The 15,691-nt window shown below is 38.0% G+C and overlaps 1 protein-coding gene across 5 annotated transcripts in view; it reads left to right on the forward strand.

The window, feature by feature from the left end:
• The window catches only part of CMC1 (C-X9-C motif containing 1), a 72,901-nt gene extending 58,692 nt beyond the window's left edge, over positions 1–14,209 (forward strand). For all 5 annotated transcript variants that reach the window (XM_037070839.1, XM_037070842.1, XM_037070841.1 and 2 more), the window contains 2 exons: positions 12,175–12,265; positions 13,949–14,209. In XM_037070839.1, the coding sequence (XP_036926734.1) occupies positions 12,175–12,265; positions 13,949–14,069 (212 nt within the window). In that variant the 3' untranslated portion in view covers positions 14,070–14,209. The remainder of the gene's footprint in view (positions 1–12,174; positions 12,266–13,948) is intronic.
• Positions 14,210–15,691: the final 1,482 nt, after the last annotated feature.

Raw genomic sequence — 15,691 nt, forward strand, 5'->3', positions numbered from 1 at the left:
TAGAGAGTTGAAAATAAAGCTGTGTTTAATACATCAGTGATAAGGAGCAAGGATTTTTGTTTGTTCTAACCCCTCCTCCTGGACAGTATGTGAATCATATATTTCTGGACAGCAGTATGACTTAAAATCTTAACAGAAAAACTAATAGGTGATTTTCATTTCTTATTTTAGTAGATGGCTCAGCAACATTGGACAGTAGTGACTGCTCCTTTAACCCAAAGCACCTCAGAAAAGATAGCCATCTGATGCATGCCTTTTTAAAGGTTTTTGTATATTTTCACACTATATTAAATTTACAGAAGAGCAAAGTTTCTAATAAGAATGAAACACACCAAGCCCAAATGTTCATTCTTTTTTTGTTTTGAAAGTTTTATTCTTGAAAGAGTCACTGCCCTTCAAATACAACTAACTCTTCATTATGAACCCTAAACATCTCTCTCTTGTAAATACTGGCTCCACATGTCAGATATATCTCTAGCATCATCTAGTTTACCATCCTGGCTTTTCTTGTACTTGCATCCTTAAGATGCAATATTTTTGGACTTCTGCCAAGAAGGAGGCATAGGCGGAAACACTGTGCCTTCTCCCACAACCAGGTTTGAATACAACGAAGGTTTAGTAAACAAAGACGCAGCCAAAGAACAGAAAATTAAACTATACAGAAGTCCGACAACAACAAACCGTTCAACCGGGACGGGTCAGAGGGGCGGAGCCAGTAGTGGAGCAGGGTCAGGCAGGAAGGATCCCCTGACCCAGGCGTGCAGGCAGCCAGGGTAGCAGTGCGGACCCAGTGAGGGTGCAGGGCAGGCTGACCGGGGTCACACATTCGCGCACAGATAAACCAGCAGAGCAGTGAGCAGTGAGACGGACCAAGCAGGCCCCAGCGGGCGAATCCAGTGAGTGCTCAAGGCAGCGGGCTGACCGAGGTGGCACATTTGCACGCAGTGGGACGGATGCGAGGCCCGGCAGTGGGAGACAGCAGAGGTGACCGCCATTGCTTTTCTTTGACCCCACCCCCACATACAGTGTCACAACCCAGCAACTGAGTTGCCCCGCCTTGGTGAACACCTAGGGCTCTGCTCCTCATATGTAACAGGCACGAACAGTCCAAAATATGGCGTAAGAAGAACTCAAAGCCCCAGAGCCAATAACTCTAAGCGACCAAGAAATAGCCAGCCTATCAGATGCACAGTTCAAAATACTGGTGATCAGGATGCTCACAGAACTGGTTGATTATAGTCACAAATTAGAAGAACATATGAAGGCTAAACTGATTGAAATGAAGGGAAATGCACAGGAAACCAATAGTGATGGAAAGGAAACTGGGCCTCAAATCAATGGAGTAGACCAGAAGGAAGAACAAAACATCCAAACAGAAAAGAATGAAGAAACAAGAATTCAAAAAAATGAGAAGAGGCTTAGGAACCTCCAGGACATCTTTAAACATTCCAGCATCTGAATTATAGGGGTACCAGAAGGGGAAAAGAAACAGCCATGAGTGGAAAACATATTTGAACAAATAATAAAGGAGAACTTCCCCAATCTAGCAAAGGAAATAGACTTCTAGGAAATCCAGGAAGCTCAGAGAGTCCCAAAGGAGTTGGACCCAAGAAGGAACACACCAAGGCACATCATAATTACATTAGCCAAGACTAAAATGAAGGAGAGAATCCTAGAAGCAGCAAGGGATAAGGGGACAGTCACCTACAAAGGAGTACCCATCAGACTGTCAGCGGATTTCTCAAAAGAGACCTTACAGGCAAGAAGGGGCTGGAAAGAAGTATTCCAAGTCATGAAATCCAAAGACCTACAGCCAAGATTGCTTTATCCAGCAAAACTTTCATTTAGAATGGAAGGACAGATAAAGTGCTTCTCAGATAAGGTCAAGTTCAAGGAGTTCATCATCACCAAGCCCTTATTATATGAAATGCTAAAGGGACTTATTTAAGAAAAAGAAGATGAAAAATATGAACAGTGAAAGGACAGCAAACTCACAGTTATTAACAACCACATCTAAAACAAAAGCAAACCAAGAGGACAGGTAGACCAGGAGCAGAACCATAGAAATGAAGAACACATGGAGGGTTAGCAACAGGGGAGTGGGAGGAGGAGAAGGGGAGAGAAGGTACAGAAAATAGCATAGATGGTAGGTAGAAAATAGATAGGGGGGAGGGCAAGAATAGTAGGGGAAATACAGAATCTAAAGAAGTTGAGACACATGGTCATAAACTGAAGGGGGGAATGGTGGGGGAGGGGGTGTACAGAGTGGAGGGGAATGAAGGGTGCGGCTAGAACAACTGTAATGGTATATCAATAAAATATATTAACATGTTGATAAAAAATAAAATTAAAAAAAAAGATGCAATATTTTTTAAAACATTCATGGGTACTAATTTTGTTGAAGAGGATAGCCATCTTTTTGTTTTGCTCCATAATTTTAGAACATTTTTATTTTTGGATTTATATATGCCATAAATATAAATTTCTTCTATTCATCTTTGTTTATGCACCTGTTTTTTTGGGTGTTTGGATCAAGTACATTTCAGCACACAGACATCATGAGAAATGGAAGAACACTGCCACATATTCTTTAGCACAATGGGCTAGTACAGGATTTTGTTACATAATACTGTATGAAAGGCCCTCCTGTTGAATGAGTGATGAGATGAGAATATCATATTGTATTTTTGTCCCTCAAAATGTAATATCAGTTTCTGATTTTGACAAAGTTCATCTAGGATATTGTCATCTGAAGATCCATGGTCTACGATTTGCTCATACAGTCAATTCCACTGTCATCATTAGAGTTTAGAATACTGCTATTGGTCTTTTTGCATTCATCTTCCATTTCATCTAATAATTGTGAAACATCTTTTTGTCACAGCAGTGTATGAGTTTACTATTGCTGCTGTGATGAACTATAAATGCTTAGTAGCTTAAAACAATACATTTATGATATTACTGTTCTGTAATTCAGAAGTGTGACTCGGGTCTTACTGGGTTAAAGCCAAGATGTTGATGGAACTGTATTCCTTTCTATAGGCTCTGTGGGAAGGTGTGTTTCTTTGCTTTTTTTTTAGCTTCTAGAGGCCTGCCTTAAGCAATTGAGACAAAATATCCTAAACTGAATGGCTAATAAACAATGGAACTGGAGTTTTGGAGGCTGGAAGTTCCAGAGTAGGGGCCAGCACTTGTAGGTTCTGATGAGAGACCTCTTTCAGATTGCACACTGCTGACTTCTGTTCTTACAGGAGGGAGAGCAGAGATAGGAAGCAGGCTGTTTTATAAGGACACTAATCCCATTTGTGAGTGCTCCACCTTCTTGACTTGATCTACCCCTCATTACCTCCCAAAGGCCCTGCCTGTTAATACCATCGCACACTGGGGAAGTGGGAGGCAGAAGGATCTTTCAGGGACACAGACATTCAGTCTATAAGGAGTCCCCCCAGCATTTTGGAGTGTGCCCCCTTTTTCATATTTAAAGCCAACAAGGTAACACCTCTCTGACCTTGCTTCTAACATCACATCTTCTCCTTTTTTCTTGTGTCCCCCTCTTCCACTTTTAAGTTCCCTTGTGATTATTTTGGGCTCACCCAGATAAGCCAGGGTAATTTCCATATTTAAGGTTAAGCTAATTAGCAACCTTAATTCCCCTTTGCCACATAACCTAACAAATTTACAGGTTCCAGGGATTAGGGCTTGAACATCTTTGTGGGCTACTATTTTAAGTAGCATAGTTAGAAAGTAACAAACAAACAAAACCCTTAATACTCATCTGTGTTCAACGAAAGCAAAAAACAGAAACAAAAAGACTATTTTTATATAGTCATAAACAGTGAGGTAATACATGGGCAGCACATAGGGAAACTGATGTAATAATGATTTATTTCACTTTTACATCATTTTCCTAGGTGATTCTCCATTTTGTTTTCTTATTTTAGTAATTTTTACTGTAGTTGGGAATAATTGATGAGTCATGAAACAGTTCCTACAATGTTATGGTGAGGTGTTTGAGGGTGTAGGAAAACTAAGATCATTAAGAGTCCGTGTTGTATCTTAGCTTTGCACAAAGATCCAATGAGCTTTTATGATAAGTGCAAGATAAAATGAGTTTTGTTACAAATATGTCTATTTTCTTTGTGTTTTTTTGGAAGTCCAGTAAGAAAGATAAGTAAAAGTAATGAATATCATCCTTACAATAGTTAAAAATATAAAAGAAACTGAAAAAATAAAATTGGGTCCAGTGGACCCTTATTATATGGTGAGAGCCGCTCACTTGGTTTCCTTGACTTCTGTGATGCCACAGGGTCTTTTCCAGTCTCCCACCTCTCTGCTAGACGCACGGATACTGGTATTCCCCAGTGGTGGCCCAGGGTCTCTTGTTTTCATCCTTTTTATAAGCTACTACCATCAAAACCATATTCTCAGACTTGCTTCAGACCCATATGACTGACTAACTTGTAGACAACTGTTTGCCTGTGTCACAGGTCCCGTAGTCATCCTCTCCCCATCTCCCTTCGGTGGCTCTCGCAAAAACAAGGCAGCATGATGTACTGTCCCTTTTCTGGTGTTTTTTAGTCATCAGACTCCAGCAGAATGTGCCCAGCAAGAAATTTAGGGGTTATCCTTGACTCCTTAATCTATTACCTTCACAACTAATTGTATGCCACGTCCTGTAAGCTTCTGTTAGAGCCATCTATTCTCTCCGCTTCTGCTTCCTCTGCTTTCCCGCCCTGCGCCATGTCTTGCTTGGATCATTTATTGTGCTAGATTCCTGACCAGTTTTCCTATTATTTCAACTCCTGGGTCCCTCTGTCTGCTATTCTAGCTCTTTGAAGAAAATATGGTTGTGCCTTTCCAGTGTTTAAAACCCTTCTTGAGGATTTCCACTGCCCTTAGGAGACAAAGATTAGTCTTTTTAACACTGCCTACTAGTCGTAACTGGTGCATGCCTTTCTTCCTCCTCCACCTCCACTCACCAAACACATAAATATGCATGTTTGCACACACGTATGCATGCACAACCAAAAAATCTGAAGCGTTCCAGCCTTTCCTAATTATTCTCTGTAATATGTCTTGCCTATTCACCGCCAGACCTTCTGCACTCTTTCCTTTGTCCAGAACATCCTTCCTTCTCTTTAGCTAGCTTAATTGGTATAGATCATAACTTCAAAGTACTTCTGGGAATTCCCTCTTGAATAGGTTTGGAGATGCAATCGCTTGCATCCAAGTACTCTCCCTGCCTTTCCCCTATGAGAGCAGATGCCAAACCCAATGGCTAGTACTTTTTAATTGTCTGTCTTCCTCAGGGACTATCGTTAGCGTCCACAGAGCATGGACCTTCTCTGTCTTGTTCAGCATAAAAGCCCCAGAACCTAGCAAAATGCTAGGCACATAGTGTAAGTACTTTGAAAATGTTTGTTGAATGAATGATAGATATTTTATGAGTTTATGGATAAGTACTGAAAGAATATGTGAAAAAATTAAAATTTTAATTTATTGAGTCAGTTCATACCTCTGAAGCCTGGATTAACTCAGTGGACAGTGCCAGGTGCATAGGAAGTACAAGTGTTAGCTATTGTTATTGTTGTTGCTATTGTAAAAGCAGGAGTATCTTACTCTTTATCATGCTCTATACTTTGGTAATTTAAGAAAGAAAAATAAAATGTTTCCAATTGGATCTCTCCTAAAGCATTAAGGTGACAGCATGATTTGGCAATTTCCCATCTGCTGTATGTTAATTTTACCTTTGGAAACCGAAACATTTGTAAAGGTTTGCATGTGGGGAAGAAGCCACTGTTTAAGTTCGTGTCTTGTAAAAGACACTGTTGGTTTTGCATGTTATGTTTTTCTATTTGAATAATTAATTTTATAGATCCCTTGAAAATTGTCTTTGGAATTTTGTTTTTGTTAGAATGTTTGCTGGCAAATACTCACTGGTACACTTTTTTCAACTAAATGTAACTTGTCCTAAGTAGCTTCTCATCCAGTCTGGAATTATTTATAATACTTGGCTTTGTTTGGAGTCGAATTGGATCGAATTCTTTCCAAAAGTCAAACTGCTGTTCAACTCAAAGCTTGCAAAGAAGTCTACAGTTTCATTACTATATGGTATAAATACATGTACATAGAGTCAGAAGGGTTTACAGAATCTTTCGCATGAACTTCATGAAATACTGTTCATGCCATCGGTACAGAGGATAATGTGCTCTCTGGCCTTGTGGCCCTGGTTTGCTGCCACTGTGCAGTCATTAGAAAGAAGACAGTCTACTGTCTTCACTGTCTCTGCCTTGGCCCAGGCCGTCGGCCCTGCATTTGAAACTGGCAAGCTCAGAACTAAGGGTGACCTCCTGTTGTCTTCAGGCACTTTTTACTTCACAGCTTCCAGAAGGGATGGTGATGACTGAACACAGCACAGCACTCAGGCATTGTCTACAGGGACCTGAGGTTAGACTGTTCATTACAGAATTCTTCACTCAAAGATAGCTCATCCTGAGAAAAAATGAGTTGTAGACTTAACTTTATAGTACAAATTTATTTTTATTTTTATTTTATTTAATTCTTATTCAAGTACAGTTTTCTGTTTTATATTCCCTGCCTTGCCCCCCAGTGCTCCCCACCTCCCTCCCATTTCCACCCCCCACCTTAGTTATTGTCCATGTGTCCTTTACACTTGTTCCTGTGAATCCTTCCCTTTTCCCCTGTGATTCTCCTCTCCTCTCTGGACCCTGTCAGCCTGTTCCGTATTTGAGTGTCATTGGTCATATTTTGCTTGCTTGTTTGTTTTGTTGTTTAGATTCCTGTTAAAGATGAGATCATATGGTATTTGTCTTTCACTGCCTGACTTATTTCACTCACAATAATGTTCTCCAGTTCCATCCATGATGTTGTAAAAGGTAGGAGCTCCTTCTTCCTTTCTGCAGCATAGAGTTCCATTGTGTAAATGTACCATAGCTTTTTGATCCATTCATTTACCGATGGGCATCTAGGTTGCTTCCAACTCTTGGCTATCGTGAATTGTGCTGCTATGAACATCGGGGTGCATAGGTTCTTTTGGATTGGTGTTTCAGGGTTCTTAGGATATACTCCTAATAGTGGAATTGCTGGGTAAAAAGGCATGTTCATTTTTAGTTTTCTTAGAAAGTTCCATACTGTTTTCCATAGTGGTTGTACCAGTCTGCAATCCCACCAACAGTGAACTAGGGTCCCCTTTTCCCTACAACCTCTCCAGCACTTATTGTTTGTTTCTTTGTTTATGATAGCCATTCTGACTGGTGTAAAGTGGTATCTCATGGTGGTTTTAATTTGCATCTCTCTGATAGCTAGCGATATCGAGCATCTTTTCATGTGTCTCTGGATCCTCTGTATGTCCTCCTTGGAGAAATGTCTGTTCAAGTCCTTTGCCCATTTTTTAATTGGGTTGCTCGTCTTCTTTGAGTGGAGTCAAGTGAGTTCTTTGTATATTTTGGAGATTAAACCTTTGTCTGAAGTATCATTGGCAAATATGTTTTCCCAAATAGTTGCTTCTCTTTTTATCTTGATACTGTTTTCCTTACCCATGCAGAAGCTTTTAATTTTGATGAGATCCCATTTGTTTATTCTTTCCTTTATATCCCTTGCTCTAGGGGACGTATCAGTAAAAATCTTGCTGCGTGGAATATCTGAGATTTTCCTGCCAATGTTCTGCTCTAGGGCTTTAATGGTTTCACGGCTTATATTTAAGTCTTTTATCCACTTTGAATTAATTTTGGTGTATGGTGTAAGTTGGTGCTCGAGTTTCATTTTTTTTGCATGTAGCCGTCCAGTCCTCCCAACACCATTTATTGAAGAAGCTATCTTTACTCCATTTTATGTTATTGCCCCCTTTGTCAAATGTTAATTGACTGTAGAGAGTTGGGTTTATTTCTGGGCTCTTTGTTCTATTCCATTGGTCTATGTGCCTATTTTTATGTCAGTGCCAGGCTGTTTTGATTACAGTGGCCTTGTAATACAGTTTGATATCAGGTATTGTGATCCCTCCTACTTTGTTCTTCTTTCTCAAAATTGCGGCTGCTATTCGGGGTCTTTTATGGTTCCATATAAATTTTTGAAATGTTTGTTCTATGTCTGTGAAATATGCCATTGGCACTTTAATAGGTATTGCATTGAATCTATAAATTGCTTTGGGTAGTACGGACATTTTGATGATGTTAATTCTTCCAATCCATGAGCATGGTATATGTTTCCATTTGTTCGTGTCTTCCTTAATTTCTTTCTTCAGTGTTGTATATATACTACAAATTTAAAACGGCAGGAAAATCTTACTAAAAGTTGGCTCCTACCTAGGCCCTCCCCAAATTGTATCATTTTCACTTCTGTGTTTTAAAAATCTCTTATGATTCTAAACTGGTCAAAAGATCCTTTATATATTGTTTAAAGTATGTCTCTTTTTATTCTTACCTAGTTCTATAAAAGCAAAGTGTTTTATGCTTGCAATTTCCAGTTGTAAAGTTAATGCTATATTATGAACTAAGGGTGATTTTAAAATCTTCCCTACTACATGTCGTTAATAAGCAAGATCTCTAAAATGTTTTTCATTTAGATTAAATTGAAGTTCTAGATTTAAAGGTGAAACCATCAAGAAGATGGTGTAATCACAAAAATATTACACATAAGCTTATAGGTTAAAATTCTAAATTATATGGCACCAAAATGTATATTTGCTTTTTATAATATACCTGGAAAAAATAGGTACTTTATAAATACTTTACTGATTAAGGAAGTAAAGTACTAGAAAGTTAGAAATGAGTGCTATATCTACAGGGGTACTGTAAAAATGTATAGGCTTGGGATTTTTAAAAAAGCATAAATTAGTGGAGATAGAAAAGGAGTGGTTCTAGTCAAAGACAAGAAACACTGGGGACTATTTCTTTTGATTTGGGATGTTTTCAAAGTGTCCTCATCCCTCATTGGATGCTTTCGTTGTAACTGGATGACTTACTGCATTTGTGAAGTAATGTTTCCTAAACCTGAGTAAATGAAAAGTGTGAAAGATCAGTGCTCAGCATTTCTTTTGCCATGCAGAGTGGCTCCGTAAATACTTATCCTTGGCTTAATTCAGAACTTTATTCTTGGGGGTTATTGAGATATTAAAATAGAAGTTCCATAAATTGAGTTAAAAACAATTCTAAACCATTTATTTCTCTTACTGCTTTTATACAGAAGTTCCCTCAAAGGATTTTTTAATATATCAACTGGAAATTTCATATGCTACTTGTAGATAAATACACTGTGAATATTTTACCCATTATCTTAAAGTTAGGAGGAGGCTTTACCTCCTTCTGTTTTTCATAGATATACTTGACCAAAATTTTATTATACCTAAAGAATATTTTTACCAATAGGGTATTATACAGTATGAAGTTTTTTTTTTTCCTCAGAGAAATGAGGGTTTATGAAAGAAGTATACTCACTCATGTTCTCAGTATCTTTAAGAAAAAGTCTTGAATTTTTCTTTAACTACTTTTCTATAAAGTTTGGAGTTTTAATAATGTTCCTACTCTCAATATTTATTGATATTCATTTGTATTACCTTAAGATAGACTTAACTGAGTGAAATTTCATTTTTATAGTGTTTAATGATAATTAAAATTAAATTATATAGAGGCATCCCAAAGCTTTTTAACATTTAATATTATATTGGAAGGAGCAATTTAAGTTGGGCTTGTTTCAGAATACCATTTTAGAAATCAGTTGGCAGTATTCGCAACATCATTTTTATATGAATGTATGCTAATGTGGTATGAAAGAAAGATCCTCATTAAAATCTTGTCGCTAAACAAGTGACAAAAACCCTACAAACAGCTTGAGGCTTTAGGCCAGTCACAGTTATTCCTGCCTGAAGAGGTTTGGACAAGTGTGAAAATATGTAGACTGTGCCTTTATTGGAATCAGAACACATAAATGCTGTCTCACATGAATTCCCAACTAAGGGCATTTCTGTTTTTAGGACAAGAAATCTTAAAATGATGCAATGCCCAAATGTATATTGTGACTTTCTCTCTGTAAAAATACTGGGTTTGTTAAATTTGGAAAGTGGACTTTCGATAATAGCCATTGTGTTTGCCTTTTCCATAGAAGTACTGAGGTTTGGTCAGCGAGGATATTTCGTTAGGCAAATTCTTTCTTCCAGACATTGAGTGAACTGGTCTGAACTAGGTGTGCGAGGTCACAGGAAGGATGTAATGGTGCCAGGGATCAACCTATGGCTCATCGCCCCTATCATCACAGCAGTTCCCTTCCGGAAGCCCTTCGCCAGATTTGGTCACTTCTGGGTTAGCTCGATGCACATTTTCCCTTTGGGTGTTGCTTATGTTTTAATTTTTATTTAAGGTTATAATTCTTCTAGAAAGGCAGATTTTAATGTGCTATAAATAGGAAAATTAACATGTAGGAATGCTAATGATATTCCAGAGTAAAAGTTTTTGGTAGCCATGATCTCTACAGATAATGAGCTGGCTCTCTGTCTGCTGTGCCTTTTTGAGTTGGAGGGAGTCTAGTCAAGGGCACGAAAGATACTCCCTTGGTCTGATTTGGCCTGTGTGTCCAGCCTCATCTGCACAGACAGGAATGAGAACATTTGTAGTTGGAAGGAGGAAGATCCTGAATAGTTTCCGGAATCAGAATAATTGGTGGGACTTTTGAGACTAGTGAACAAGGAGCTAAAGGAAGCTCATCCTGTGTATATTTGAAGTGGGGTATTACATGTCACCCGTAATTTAACGTGACCAGACACATTAAATTATTTGCATTAAAGTTATTTCCTGTATGTACTGCCTTTATCCACTTATCCTTCAAAGTTTGCAGGTAGATATGAATGTTTATAAGACTGTTGTCCCAGTTAAAGCCCCTCTAATGGGTTTTTATGCATTTAATAAATCTCAATCTTTTCCAGTTTGCTTGCGGTTTAAAAATATTTTTGTTACATATTATGTGTCTTCTTGGAGACTCCTGAAATTACATGCTTGCTTTAAAATAAACATAAATTGTATTTGTTAGTACCTGGAAGGGTAACACATAGCTCAAGGATCTTGATAACTTTGTATTAAAGGAGTTATAAAAATTATTCGGAAAAAGTCATTTTTTGCCTACAACTTCTTTGTGGGGATGATGTCATAATTTAAGATCTGACGTGGAAACTGATGGTTACTTACAGGAGATACATGAGATTGGAAGTGGCAAAGCCGGAACCAGAGCAGCCAGAGGTCAGGAGGAAGGACTGGAATAATTCAAGAGAGTTGGCATACATGATAGGAAGCAAAGTCCACGCTGTCCTTTAGAAAGGATAAGGGACAACGGAGTCTGATCCTGAGCACATGTCAGAACAATGAGCAGGTGGCCCGGCTGTGGGTAGATGATGGCATCAGGCTTTTCTGAGCTGATGACCCTGAGAAGGCAGGATACCAGAGGGGCTAGTATAGTTAAAAAGGCCAACTACCAGAACGGAAATTTGACAGAAAGCCGTTTGAAATTTTCTGGGGCATCTAAGAGTAGACCAGAGAATGGAGTAGGAGCCCTGTTATCAGAAGTTAAGGCAGCATGGCCAGGTTGTCTTAAAGGACGGGGCACCTTGAAGCCGCCAGGAGAAGACATGCAGACACTGGACCTGCAGAGACCGCACATCTTGGAAACAGCTCNAGGCCAACTACCAGAACGGAAATTTGACAGAAAGCCGTTTGAAATTTTCTGGGGCATCTAAGAGTAGACCAGAGAATGGAGTAGGAGCCCTGTTATCAGAAGTTAAGGCAGCATGGCCAGGTTGTCTTAAAGGACGGGGGCACCTTGAAGCCGCCAGGAGAAGACATGCAGACACTGGACCTGCAGAGACCGCACATCTTGGAAACAGCTCCTCCTTTATTCTCCTTAATCATTTCTTGTGGAATGTACTTTTTCTCTATTAAAAGTCCCACCTGTTTTCATGAGGCCTCCTCACTTTCTCGGAGGTCCTCTTTCTTTTCAAATCTTATGATTTCCACAAAGTAAATGAAACTCATCTCATTTTGCTTTTTACTCATGTACATGTCTTTGGTGAAGCATGTGCAATGTGCCAAGCACAGTCTAGGTAATAGATGTTATTTTTTAGAGCTGCCAGAAATTGTAATTACAAGTCACTTCTCCCCAAATTTTTTATTTCAGATTTTACCAAATGTTGCAAGGAGTCTGGAATCCTTATGGTAGTAAAATGCCGGAAAGAAAATTCTGCATTAAAAGAATGCTTAACCTCTTAGTAAGTAGTCAGTCACCTAAGTGTCTGTGCTTCTGTGTATATGTGTGTGTAGTATATGTAGTAGGTAAGAATACGTTATTTAATTCATTCAATGTAATATATTCTGTACTTCTTCTCCCCCGACAGATATTTTTGGCTGAGTCTAAAATTTGTTAGATTATTCTAAAAATGCAACATTTATGATCTCTTTAAGTTAAATGGGTCAGCATTATATCTGATTTAATATGTGAAATCAGTTAACAAAGACATGATTTTCATGTGATTTAACCAGTTTATTTTCATGAACATATTGATCTATAGAATATATTATAGATGGGCTTAAGGTAAACCTAATGATAAGGTACTGAATCAGACTATCTCTAAGACCTTTGCCAGCCTTGCAATATGTTTTTGATTAATTTAACTCCTAGGAAGGTTGCAGTAAGTCGAAAGAAGGACATAAACATAAATTTAGATTTTTGAAGTTAAATTAAATTTTTAAATCTTAAATATCATGTTCACTGATAGTTTGTTGTAGTTCCTTGAATCTTAAAGTAAAAATATGCCAAGTTCTTTGAATGCAGGTCCTTTCTGCTGAATTCCACATTTTTTTTTTTACCCACATTATTGACAGATGGTATAGCAAAATACTTTCTTAAGTCCAGAACTGAACTTGGCTCCTTTTACTTCTGCATTTTATGTCTTTGTCAATTATGCAGTTGTCTAGTGTCTTCCTTGTCTCCTAACTGTAACTGGTTATTTCCTATTGATTTCATTTCCTAAATCTTCCCCAGACCCATTGCCTCCTTTTCATCACAGCTGCTGCTCCTTTGGTCTAGGCCCTCATCATTTCTTATCTGGGTTATTTTATTGATTGGATATCCCCTTTTCACCTGTCTGCCACATGCTTGCTGTCAGATTCACCTAAGACACAAAGCTCACCTTACAGTTGCTCTCCTAATAATGCCCATCATCTTCAAGGTAGGTTTTTTTATACCAATGTGGCATAAATGCACTATCACAATTTGGTTATTGCCCTTTCCAGCTTCATCTCAGGTCTTTTCTCCTGTGTGAAATATACTTGTAGAATATACTTCTTCCCTATTAGAAATCCCATCTATAGTTTGCCACACTGGTTCCAATTTACTTGCCATTCTTTAAGCATTAGTTTTTCCTCATCTTTTGTCGTTGCACATGTGCCTTCTAAGGGATTTCTGGTGGCCTTTCAAAACATAACTCCAGCATTTCCCCTTGGCATCTCCCATTCTTCCCCATGTTCCTATGGTGCACTGGTCCATACCTCTATCATAGCGCTTTGTATACTTACTAGTAACTCATTCTTTACCTGTCTGCTCTGTAACACCGTGGGCTGCCTGAGGATAGGCACTGTGCTTCTCACTGCTGTATGTCACTTGGATAATGCTATTCAAGAGAGAACCACTAGGTGTTTTTGTTTCCTTTCTTTAACTGGTTTGGTAGTCTAATGCTTATAGTGAATTTATGATCGTCACTAAAAACCTTCTTTTTAAAGAATTTTAAAATTTCAGTTGTAATTGACATTCAATATTGTTTTAGTTTCACTTCTTAAAATGTACTTCTAAGGGTTGTACCTAATGAACTGGATGTCTGAATGTTATTAAGGGAAACATACTAAATACTTAATAAAATGATTCACTTGAAAAGATGTTCCTTTCTTTCTTGTAGTTATAATGATCCTGCCTTTTATGAAGAATGCAAAATGGAATACCTAAAAGAAAGGGAAGAATTCAGAAAAACTGGGATTCCTGCCAAGAAAAGGATACAGAAGCTTCCAACAAGCATGTAGGCAAATACTCAAATGATACTCAGTAACTCTATTCCTGGAAACCACATTTACCTAAAATGATGGACTCAAGGAAGTGTTGCTTTATCCTGAATTATGAAAATATTAATCTTATCTGAAATAAAGATTTTTTTAATTTTAAAGTTACATTGATTAAATGGGGCAGTTGTAAACAGTGGAATGGGATATGATTTGGCCTGATCATTATGGAGCTTTCCAAATTTTTCCACAACTACAGCTCTCCAACAGCGACACTGATTTGTAGGGTTCAGTATAGAAGGAAAGGCTAATCATGGGGACTGGAGTAGCCAACTAAAGGAGAGCAGGAATGGACAACTTTCAGAGTGGTTTAAATAACCAGGCAGTAGAGCGGAGTGGTCATTAATGAGTCCTTCCTAGTTCTCTACTTACTAGCTGTATACCTGTGGAAATGTGCCTCATACAGTCTTTGTGAGGACTGAGTATTTTTGGTAAATGCTCTTTAATGGTAAGTTATTGTTATTGTTAGTACTAAAGAATTATTTGGAAACACAGACGATAGATTAAGTATTTAAAATGAATTAATTTTAAACATCTGTAATAAAAAATTTCCTAAATGTACTACTTTCCTTGACCTGTTAATTTGGCTACTGAAAACACTTTAATATTTTTTAAAAGTTTTCTTTATAAACATAAATGACCATTTTATAACACAGTAATGGTGTCAGGAGCTAATGTGAAAATTTTCTGTCCCAATGCAATAATTTGGTTCCAGGTTGAACTTTTATATTAAAAGTTGCTTTCTCCCCTACCCCATGAACAATTAACTTTTACCACAGCCATTGCAACCAGTTTCCAGGGAAGTAAATTTTATGTCTACAGTTTTAATTAAAATCACAAATAGAAATTACTACATAGAAGGAAAAGATTTCACTTTGTCCTCAGTCCGATGAAATACATCTGAATTTTTAAAAGGAGTTAAAGCAAGCAAAGAGGATCCTAAGAAGCAATGGCATGTTCAAGTGCCACACTTTTCTCTTGAGTAAGCCACTCAAAGAACTATTTTACTCTTATTTAAACCCCAAAGAAACCACATTTACCTAGGCCACAGATCAAAAGGAGGCAGCCTGCTAGAGCAGACAGAAGCAAAGCAAACAAATAGTGACCTAGAGGTCACATAGCAATAGTGGTAAACAAGCTATATTCCTGTTGACCTTTTGGTATTGGTGCATTTCCTATAGCACAGGACCTTAATTTTTGTTAATTAAAAGGCAAAATACTTTTAAAAGCTAGTGAAATACATAATCTGTGGCTATTTTATAATTTTGATTCGAATCACTGGGGTCAACTTCAATTTTATGTGGATAATTCATTTATGTAGATGTCCCTTTCCCTATAGGTGCTGGATATCTAGTATAAATAAGTTCACCCTTTTTTATTCTGTCAAAAACTAACCTCTTATTTATAGCTTTTACAATATCCATGCCTATGCACACTCAGGTCTACTTCTCTGGTGGGTGTTTCTGCCTCAGTTATCCTGCTTGCTCATTTGTGCCTCTCTGCTGATACTATTTTGTTAAGTGATAATTCAGATTTTCTACCCTTGAAATTCTACCTCCTTGATGTATACTTTCTGGACCTGTTTT

This window comes from Sturnira hondurensis, unplaced genomic scaffold (genome assembly GCF_014824575.4).
Source record: "Sturnira hondurensis isolate 20B ecotype Veracruz unplaced genomic scaffold, ASM1482457v3 Scaffold0019006, whole genome shotgun sequence".
In the NCBI taxonomy this organism is placed as follows: Eukaryota; Metazoa; Chordata; class Mammalia; order Chiroptera; family Phyllostomidae; genus Sturnira; species Sturnira hondurensis.